General features: G+C 58.3%; 1 protein-coding gene across 1 annotated transcript in view; it reads left to right on the forward strand.

Annotated features, from left to right (window-relative positions):
• Positions 1–50: 50 nt before the first annotated feature.
• PLXNA1 (plexin A1) overlaps positions 51–10,591 on the forward strand; it is a 106,015-nt gene continuing 95,474 nt past the window's right edge. Inside the window, exons 1-2 of the mRNA XM_009321039.1 lie at positions 51–1,327; positions 7,646–7,828. Of these exons, the coding sequence (XP_009319314.1) occupies positions 125–1,327; positions 7,646–7,828 (1,386 nt within the window). The 5' untranslated portion in view covers positions 51–124. The remainder of the gene's footprint in view (positions 1,328–7,645; positions 7,829–10,591) is intronic.

The following is a 10,591-nucleotide window of genomic DNA, read 5'->3' on the forward strand; positions in this document are numbered from 1 at the left end:
CCCACGATGCCCTGAATTCCGAGCACAGCGGAAGCAGAGGAGGCTGTGACCCGTTAGCTCCTCCTCCTTCCCTCATCCCTTTAGTTTGGGTTTGTTTCTATTTATTTTGTGGCTGGGTTTGGGCATGGCCTTGGCTGGATGTGAGGCTGCTGCAATGTGGCTTCTTTGGCTCAAGCACCACTTGTCCATCAACGTTTGGACCTTGCTGCTCTTGGGGAGCACCTGGCTACCGCTGGCGGAAGGCAGCCCCAAGTCTCCCTTTAGGACTTTCCCGGTTACAGACTGGAGCTTGACTCATTTGGTGGTCCACAACAAAACCGGGGAGGTCTATGTGGGGGCTGTCAATCGGATCTACAAGCTCTCCAATAACCTCACGCTCCTGCGGACTCACGTGACAGGGCCCGTGGAGGACAATGAGAAGTGTTACCCTCCGCCCAGTGTTCAGTCCTGCCCGCACGGGCTGGTCACCACCAATAACGTGAACAAACTGCTGCTGGTGGACTACTCGGGGAACCGGCTGATTGCCTGCGGCAGTGCCTCCCAGGGTATTTGCCAGTTCCTGCGGCTGGACGACCTCTTCAAGTTGGGTGAGCCCCACCACCGCAAGGAGCACTACCTCTCCAGTGTCAACGAGTCGGGCACCATGTCTGGGGTCATCATCGAGGTGCTGAACGGGCAGAACAAGCTCTTCATTGGGACGCCCATTGATGGGAAGTCAGAGTACTTCCCCACCCTCTCCAGCCGCAAACTGATGGCCAACGAGGAGAACGCAGAGATGTTTGGCTTTGTCTACCAGGATGAGTTTGTATCCTCCCAGCTCAAGATCCCCTCGGATACGCTCTCCAAGTTCCCCACCTTTGACATTTACTACATCTACAGCTTCAGCAGTGAGCAGTTTGTTTACTACCTGACCCTTCAGCTGGACACCCAGCTCACCTCGCCAGACTCCACTGGGGAGCAGTTTTTCACCTCCAAGATCGTCCGCCTCTGCGTGGACGACCCCAAGTTCTACTCCTACGTTGAGTTCCCCATCGGCTGTGTGCAGGATGGCATTGAGTACCGCCTGATCCAGGACGCCTACCTGACCAAGCCTGGCAAGGCTTTGGCCAAGTACCTGGGCATCTCGGAGCGGGAGGATATCCTCTTCACCATCTTCTCCCAGGGCCAGAAAAACAGGGTTAAGCCTCCCAAGGAGTCTGTGCTCTGCCTCTTCACGTTGAAGAAGATCAAGGATAAGATCAAGGAGCGTATCCAGTCGTGCTACCGAGGGGAAGGGAAACTCTCGCTGCCCTGGCTCTTGAATAAGGAACTGGGCTGCATCAACTCGGTAAGTTCCCGCTTGTCTTTACCCAAGCCAGGCTGTTTCTGGCTCCTGGCAGTACTCTCTGGACGGACCTTTCCCAGTGACCTGACCTGAGCCATGTTTTTCCGGGGGAGCACTGGCGCCGTTAGGGCTGGGTGCTCGGCTTGCTCGGTAGCATTCCTTGTGGAGATCACAGCTTCAGTGCAGGGCAGCTGTTTGGGTTGCATCGGTGCCCACAGAGAGCCCCAAACAAGGGGCCCCATGCTGAGACAGGTGCCTGCTTCTGGTTCCCCTACCCTGTGGATGTTGGGGGTGAGCTGGGCTGGGAGGGCAGGATGCTCAGTCCTCAGGGCACTGAGTCCCTTGCAGATGGCACGTGTGAATTTGTGGGTGATGTCTCACGTAGGGCTTGGCGGTGGCCAAGCAGAAGGTATTGGGGGCAGTAGGATGTGGGAGACAGGGAGCGCAGACCTGGTGGAGGGAGATGGGGAGGTTAGTGGTCCCAGTAGAAGTTGGTCATGCTCAGCGTGGAGAGACCACGTTCTCTCCATTGGGTGCTGGAGAGGAGGACAGAGGGCACAAGGCACTGTCAACGAGGTGGGTTTTGAGCGTGGCTAGTGGAAACTGTTGTTCAGAGGTGCAGGAGGTGAGTGCCAGCATCCCAGAGCAGTGATTCCCAACCGAGGAAGTGCTCCCCTCTGTTCCCAGAGATGTGTCCTCCTGCCTGGTGCTCATGTGGGCGCATCTGGCCCCTGCTTGTGGCTCAGCTGCTCTATGTGGGGCCTGTGAGTGGTGAGGAACGGGGGACCTCCCCACTTGGCTCTCTGGGTTTGTTTTCCAGCTGAACTATTACTATTGCTGGATTTTTCTCCAGGCAATGTTATAAACCATGAGCAGTCGCAGGGAGGCTATGGCTTGGGGTGATGGGGAGGTCTTACACTGGGCATCACCAAGCTGGGCTGGGTAGTCCCCAGGCAGGGTCAGATACCTGGCAGAGAGAGGTTTTGGGGTGCTGGTGTGTGCGTTTGGGAGGGTCTGGTGGAGGTCCCGACATGCCTGCTATTGTCCACCCCCCCCCAGCCACGCTTGCTGATGCTCGGCAGCCATCACCAAGCCCACAGCCCTGCCTGAGCAGGGTTTTGGGTGCCTGGCGGTGCCCGCAGGTGGTCAGGGGTCCCTGCGGAGCAGCCCTGCCTTCCCTCCTGCCGTCCTCCCCACAGCTCCGGAGGAGACAGCTAACAGCTGCCTGACAAAGTAAAGGGTTTGCTGTCAAGAGCGCTGGGCTCGCAAATCAGATTTTGGCTTTGAACTAATTCAATTTTGCTGGAAAATGATGAAATCATTACACTGCTGCCTGTTGGGTCGCGCAGCTGCTGGCTCTGGCGGAGGAGATGCTTGCCGTCTTCTCCTGCACTCCTGGCTTGCCTCCCCTGGAGCTCCGCAACAGCACTGTGCCCCCTGGGTTTGGGGAGGGGGCTCTGACCCCTTTGGGGGGGTTTCATGCTAGGAGGGTCCTGGGATCGCTACCTGGTGGCCAGCCTGCATGAGTAGGTGGATCTCGAGGTGCTCTTTGGGTCCTGCAGACATGGCTTTTGCAGGGTGGAAGAATGCGTGCCACGATGGTGTGGCTCCTGCTTTTGAATGGGTTGGGTTGGGTTGGGGGGTGCCACTCTCCCCGAGGGGAGCCAGGTGGTGTTTTCTGTCCCCGTCCTGCTCCAGCTGCCAACCAGAGCCCAGAAAGGCATGGCTGGATTGCAAGCCAAACCAGACCCCATGGAGCATGTAACCTCTTTCTGGCAGGAATTTCTGTGCCCCTAGTAAAATGCAGCCACCTCTGGGGTGGGTCGTGGCAGTGACGGATCTCTCAGTGGTGAGGGCTGGCCAGAAAATGGGCTGTCATGTTGGTTTTTTATTTTTAAGGAGGCAGAATGTAATTGCTGAAGTCAGTAGTTGCCTGGGATTTACACGCCTTCCATATGGAAAATGTCCCAGGAGCTCTTGCTCTGCTCCTTTGCGGTGGCAAGGGGCTGAGGCTGGTCCACGCTGGAGGAGGCTTTGCTGGTGCCCCGCTCCCAGACCTCGAGCAGCGCAGGGCCAAGGGATGCTCATCCCCCAGCACTGCAGGGGCAGCTCTGATTCTCCGGAGCAGGAGGAGAGGCCGCCAGGCTTGGTAGCCAGCTTGGGAGATGTTAGTGGTTCCTCCCAAATGCTGGTGAGCAGAGTGAATTTCTGTGTCCTGCTTCTGTCTCTCCCCTCCTGGGATCCAGCAATCCGGCAGTGAGAAGGGGAGTGACACCCCTTGTGCTGGTGTGCTGAGATCTGTGTGTGGACTCACATGCACAGCAAAGGCACCTTGCAGGACTGTCCCATCCATTCTCCTGCGCCAGCCTCACTGCCTAAATCACTCCTGAGGCTGTCCAGAGGTTTTGCTGCTCACAGTGTTCCACTGAAGAGGGGTTCAGTGTTGTGTAGCTTGGCTCTTTGCTATCCCTGTGCAATGCAGGGACCGAGGTCTGTGTGCCTGCAGCCAGACGTGCTCAGTGCATCCCCCCAGCACACCCGTCCCCCCCATTCATGGGGGACGAGGGTCTGATGTAGCACGGCTGGGATTGGGCAGCAAGTTGGAGCTGGAGTGGAGATGTTGCAGCAGGGACCAAGTCTGGGTTTGCGGAGTCCTCGACCCCCAGGCTGGCAGCATGGGCAGAGCCAGTGCCCGGAGCTGGCAGGACGTGGGCAGCAGCACCGCACAAGGGAGAAAATGAGTTTTGAGTCCTTGGTGGGGCTCGCAGCCCAGTCTGCTGGCACAGGGCGACAGCTGGTGATAAACTGGCCCAAACTGGGCAGGGATAAGCCAAATCCTTCCCGGGGACAGCCAAAGAAATGCAGATGTTAACAAACTGTACTGTGCTGGGATTATTCCTGGGCAGTGATTAACGTGCAAAAAGCCTGGCATCCCAGCCTAGCACTTGGTGCCTGCCTCCTGCAACCTCCTCCCTGGCTATTTGTGTCCCCTGCATACTCCATCGCAGCCCCTGGAGGGGCACAGGGGGATGGGGTGTGCCTGTAATGGCGTTAACTGGCGAATTACTAGCTAATTAATAATGCTGAGCGGCGGGAGCCTCGCCTCTGCTGTCTGCTCCCTCATTGCTTTCGTAAGTGGGCTTGAAGAAGGGAAGCAATGAGACAAGGCACTTCAAGGAGACGGCCCACTCCTGCTCGCTCGGTGCTGTGGGCCCACTTTCCCCCCTCTTGCAGGCTGCTTCCCCTGGGAAATCCGAGTTTCCTGACCCTATTTTGGGGAGGCAGGTTAGTGCTGGGAGAGAGGAGAAGGCTGCAGTGCCATGGACGTCTGGGATGTCTTGGGGCCAGGGGCAGCTGAGAGGGGTGCCAAAAGAAAGGAGTGAAATAAAAACAGAAGAAAAATAATAATAATAAATAAAAAATACTGCCAAACCAAACAACCTCCCCTTGCAATGGGCTGAGGCCATGGTCCCTGCAAACACGTGTGCAAATAGGAGAGCAGGCAGAGCTCGACGCCTCCTGCAGATCCCAGCATCTGCAAGGTCACTGGCCGTCGCGTGCCGTGGTGCGTGTTGGTCCCTGCCGGCACTGGCTGGGGGACAGCTGTCCCTCTGACCTTCCGTCCCTCCGCCTCGTCTCTCCCCGCAGCCTGCATCTGCCAGGGATGTCAGTTGGTGCCATAACCCCCGTACCACCGCCCTTGGCCCGACCTCACCGTGCTGCCTGCCTGCGCTTCCCTAACGAGGCAGTTTGCTGTTAATGAGCTAATTGTCGGCATAATTATTTATCGAGGTGGTGGCGGCATCGTAGTGGTGGCGGGCGCTCCTCGTGGTCCCGGAGTGCAGCTGTATTTGTCGTTTCCCAGAGAGTTTGTTGAGACAAAGCAGAGAGGAGTAAACACTGTAAACATCTCTCCTCTTGCATATTCAGCAGCTGAGGGTTTGGAGAAGCTGCAGATTGAGTGTGGAGAGAGCAGAAACTGCACCCAGGGGCTGCCGGGGCTTAAATACCTTCATGGCATTGACCTTAACCCCTCTGCTACTGCTGGCGGCCGGGTGGAAGATGCTGGGATGCTTTACCGGGGTGGAGGGGCTGTCGGGGCCAGAGAGTGTTTTTTTTCCCAGCAAAGCGCCTGAAGGATCCCGGGTATCCGGATGAGAGCTGGATATCGGCTGGAGCATCGCTCCCGTCTCGCTTCGTGGTTGGGAAGATAATTTTCTCAGATCTGCTGTTTAAAATGTCTAGCCTGGTGATGCAGAGGAGGATGCTTAGTGTGTGTGCTGGCTGATGGATAGGAGAGGGCGCTTGCAAGGCTGGGATTCAGAGAATGGATGGAGAGGTCCAAATTCCCCTTCCCCCCTTTTCAGGTTCAGATGCAGAGAGGGGTTGCAGAGGTGCGTGGTGCCCTACATTCCTGTTTTGGGGATCCCCGCATCTCACATCTGGCTGTAGGAGTTCCCCCAGTTTAGGGAAGGATGAGTAAAGGTCAGGCGGCCAAGTGAGTCGATCTTTCGCTGTATACTAACTCAGGCACCCAGCAAAAACAGAAGTTAGAGTAACTGAGGAAGCAGCCCAGCACCCCCAGACCGCCTGGGGAGGCCGAACGTGACCGGCTGGCGTCGTTCCCAGTCCTCCCCCACTGGAAGGCCGGCACGGCGCTGAGTCCCCACTGCAGCTGGGAGTGGGACCACTGGCCTTGGGGCCAGCGTGGCAGCACGGCAAGGAGGGCGAGCAGCCTCGCCGTGGCTGCGGGAGGTGGAAGCTGTTGTGGCTGCGAGTACTTGGTGCCAGGGCACAGAAAAGTGCCGTGTTTTCCCTCCTCCCCGTGGGTGACTGTGGGTTGCTGGTGGGAGCCGGTCTGGGCTGACCCTTGCTCCCCAGGCAGTGGTGAGTGGGAATCGTGGAGCTACGTACTGCCCTTGCTTACATGGAGCTCGGCGTTTTCCCATATGCTCTGTGCACATGCTGTATGGATTTAAAACCCCTTGGGGACTGGCATGCATTTGGAGGCTGCTGCTTGCCAAAAAGCCTCTCTCCCCTTTAAATTCAAAGTTACATAAGGAACCTTGTGAAGCAGAAAAATCCCGTGGCCAGAGCAGGCTGTCTCCCCATCGGCTGTGCCTGCCTTGCCGTCCTAACCTCCTGCACACACGCTCACTGCCACCCTTGGGGATTTGGACAGAGCCCCTCGCTACCTGGGACAGGCTGAGGGCTGCGGGGGGTGGATTTTGCTGGTGCTGTGTGACCTCGTGAGGCCATTGCCTAGCGTGGGACCTCCGGGAGGCCCATGGGCCCCCCAGGCCGGATACCTGTGGCCAGGGTCTGTTGTTCTGCTCAGCAGGTCAGGGCGACATGGCGAGGATGCTCAATGGAGGGGGTGAGTGCTGCAGAGATTATCCTGGTCCTGCTCCCCTGCCTGCACCCCAGCTTTCACAGGGGGCATCCCTCTGGTTTTTCCTTGCCTATCGGCACAAGTGCCTTCGCCGGAGTTCCCTGCTGTCGCAGCCCCAAGGGCGGAGGGGAGTTGGTGCAGTCCTGCTTCTGCCTCTCCCTGGGCAGAGCTTGCAAAAGCTTCTCCCAGGCCCACGGGCAAGCGCTGAACTGAGGAGGCAGCTGGCTGAGCCAGGCGCCTTGTCTGAGGCATGGCAGCATGAAAAAAATGTGGGGATTTCCCGAAGACGTTCCTGTGGGAGGAGGAACAGGGCTGGCAGGTGGGTAGCGTGTTTGCTGGAGGCTCTGCTATGTGAAGTGAGGCTCTTTCAAGAGCCCTGACCTGTTTGTCTTGGCATGGCCTTGGCTGGGAAGTGTTTTGTCTCTGGGGGAAGGCTGGGGCGCAGGATTCAGCCCCTCCTGCCTTACTGCCAACCTGTTTTCTTTTTGAAGCTAGCGCCGGGGTGAGGAGGAGAGGGGGGTGTTGTGCTGGGGAGGTCGTGCCGACATCCCACGTGTCTGAGATGGCAGCGGTGGGGATGGAGGGGGAGCAGGGATGCTGAGCTGGCTCCCACTGGGTTTGTAAGTGCTGCTCTGTAAGATGCAGAGGACCGAGAGCCTTGGTCTTGGTCTGCAAAGCTTGTTCAGATGCAGAGAGGGGCTGCATGCCTTGGATGTGTCCCAAGTGCCTTACATCAGCACATAGGGAATTTTAGGGAAGCATCAGCTCATCCCTTCCCTTGGCTGGTAAGATGGGATGGCTGGGACAGGATGGGCAAGGGATGGGGCTGCCGAAGCTGCTGTAGCCAATGGGGCTGATGGCCATCTGGGAGGTCCGGCATGTCAAGGCATTGGCAAAAAGCTCATCTCTCCTCTGTTTTCTTCCAACAGCCACTGCAGATCGACGACAATTTCTGCGGCCAGGATTTTAACCAGCCGCTGGGCGGGACCGTCACCATCGAGGGCACCCCGCTCTTTGTGGATAAGGAGGATGGGATGACCTCAGTGGCTGCCTACGACTACAGAGGACAAACGGTTGTCTTTGCAGGCACACGAAGCGGGAAGATCAAAAAGGTAGGAAAGCCCTCGGTGATGCTGATGGGGAGGGATGACTGCTCGCCTTGCTGGCTCTTTGGGGTACAGGTAGGGCTGTGCCTCCATCATAGCATGACTTGATATATTGGAGGTAACATGCAAAGGGCCAGTGAGGGGCAATTTCCCCTTGCTCCTCTCTGCCAACCAAATTTTCAAAACCTCTGTCTTTTGGAAGGTTTATAACCTAGGGAAGTTGAGTCCTGGCTGCTGGTGGATCAGAGCCCGTCCCCTTGTGTCTCAGGGCAGGTGGGTTTGCCCTGTAGCTGCCACAGAGCGGGCTCTGTCTGTCCGGGTCCGTATGGCTTTGCGATTGACCGGGGCAGGATGGGCAGAGGTGGGTGCTGATGGCTCCAGCCCGCCGTGGGGGAGACTTCTCTTCCCTTACCCCACCACGGCACAAAAGGCTGCTTGTTGGTGGCAATTAACAAATAGCTCCGCGCATGCCTTTCTCTGCCTGCATCTCCACGGGGCACGGATTTCCTGTTATCATAACATCGTGCCTATAATTACAGCTGTACATGCCCTGTATAAACACAGCTTGCATTAACTGCATCCTCAGCTAGGGAAAGGCAGTGCGAAGGTCCTGGTATGGTCCCTGCCAGGGGCAGGAGGACCAGGGCTTGGCTGGGGGGTCCAGCCCATTGCTCTGTGGCTTGCGAGGTGCTCCAGCACCCCGTCCTGGGCACAGCACCCTGCATTTTTGCTGCTTCTCCTGATCTGTGCTGATCAGGGTGCCCTGGAGGAGGCAGGGTGGCTTCCCTGGCAGGAATGAGGAGCAGGGTGCCGTTGCGGGCAATAGTCCCCATATGTTCTGCTCACCCTGCCTGTGTTTCCCCTGGACCCCTCACCTGCCTGCAGCTCTGCCTATTAGCAACATGTTTAGGGGCAGGGGGGACACGGCAGCATGTGTTAGGGTGGGGGGCAGGATGCTGCTGCTCCTCTCCAACCCCACATCCTCTGCTTGGCTTTCTGCGGTCCTCGGGGGGGGACACGGAGGCGCCAGGGCTGAGCAGGGCTGCGGGGAGCTGACGGAGGCAGCTCGTCCTCCCTTCCGGATCGATGAGGGATCCGGAGGGACTGGTGTCGTGTTGCTGGCGGCTTCTCCTGCCTCTGGGCTCCAGATGGGAGGTTTTAAATGGGGATGGGAAGGAAGGAGTGTGTGGGAGGAGGGTTCACAAAGCCATGGGGACAGTGTTACACCTCTAGTTCCTTATTTATGTAGAGGGGCTGGCAGTTGCTTTTTACAAGGCAGATTTGTTTTTTCCTCTCCCTCCTTTTTTCAGTTTTTCTCTGGTCTTTGCAGCTTCAGAGCCACTTGCAAGCGGCTATCTAGTGTGGGTGCCTGGCTGGGGTGCAGGCTGCATGCTACAGAGTCATGGCTGAGGCCAGGACTTGGAGCCCAGGTGTGGTTTGAGCATCCTCCTCTCCTGCAGGGCTTTCCCCAGCTTTCTTTTTGCTGGTTTCTAAACTCGGTGCCCCAAAGAGCTGGTCTGGCTCTCTGTCCCTGCAGGGCATGAGGACATGGAGCAGGAGCTCCAGGGGGAACAAAGAGGTGGGTCTTGGTCCTGTCCCAGCACTGGGACGCCGGGCAGGTTCTGTAGGGTTGTCCTGCCTGGAGACCCCAGAACCCCTGGGGTTGCAGAGGTCTCCGATGGCAGCATGGGAACACGTTGTAGGCTCTGAGCCATGTGCCACTAGGTCCTTCCCTCGTCCCCTGCTGTGACCTTGCGGTGGGCAGCCCAGCCTTTCTGCGGCAGCCCCTGCCTGGCTGGCCTGGAGCGGGGCCGGAGGGAGGGGAGGGCTCCCCCCTGCCTGGGGAGTGTGAGAGGGGGACTGCTGACCTGTCCCCAAGTGGTGCTGACGTGTCCCCAACCAGGGGATGGGACGCCCAGCAGGGGTACAGCAGAGTGTGACCAAAGTGGCTCCCCCAGGCAGAGTGCAGGAGGGGTGCATCCCTCAGCAGCGGTTGCAATCCTTCTGCTTTTAAGTCTTTGGCGTTTCCCACCATCCCCTTGGCAAGCACCTGTGTTAGGCTTGGCGCAGCCTGGTGGCTTCTCTGCCCTCCTGCCAGTCCCCCCTGCCCTTGCCGGCACCCCCTGGCATCTCCTTTGGGGAGGGAGGGCTGTGCTGACAGCTGGGTGCTCCCCTCCCTATCCCCAGGAGCCCTGTAATGGATGCTGCTCATCTGAGGGGGCACCGATCTCACCATCTGGGCGGGGGTAAGGTCAGGGCAGAGTCACTGCCGCGTCTGGATTTTCCTTGGATGGCAGCTCCCATGCCCAGCATTTGTCCAGGCTGTTGCGTGCAGACAGAGCCTCCCTTTGTCCCCCCAAAAAAGCCACGCGAGCCTCTGGCTGCCCTGCAGCTTCTCCCTGGCCCTGCCGCCAACAGTTGCCACTGCGAGGCTGGGGTGCTGGGCAGCACCTGCTGCCGACACAGCTGCAGCAAGACCCTAATTTGGGGGGGGGTGGAAGGATATTGCAAGCAATGTCAGATTTGCAAAACTGGCTGAGGGACAGGGGCTGCGGGCTGGGATGGGGAGGCACTGGGGGGAATGGAGATACAGGACCTCTGGGATGCTGAGTGCATCGCAGCAGCAAAGCCCATGGCAGCCCGCTCTCAGCTTGTCCCTGCAGGGTTACCAGGCAGACGATTATCTTTGGCTGGCCCCAAGTTATGTGGAGAGGCCAGGCTTGGAAAGCCCTCGGCCCCACGTGCTCGCTGTCTTCCGTGCCAGCAGTC

Source organism: Pygoscelis adeliae, unplaced genomic scaffold (assembly GCF_000699105.1).
Source record: "Pygoscelis adeliae isolate BGI_AS28 unplaced genomic scaffold, ASM69910v1 Scaffold453, whole genome shotgun sequence".
In the NCBI taxonomy this organism is placed as follows: Eukaryota; Metazoa; Chordata; class Aves; order Sphenisciformes; family Spheniscidae; genus Pygoscelis; species Pygoscelis adeliae.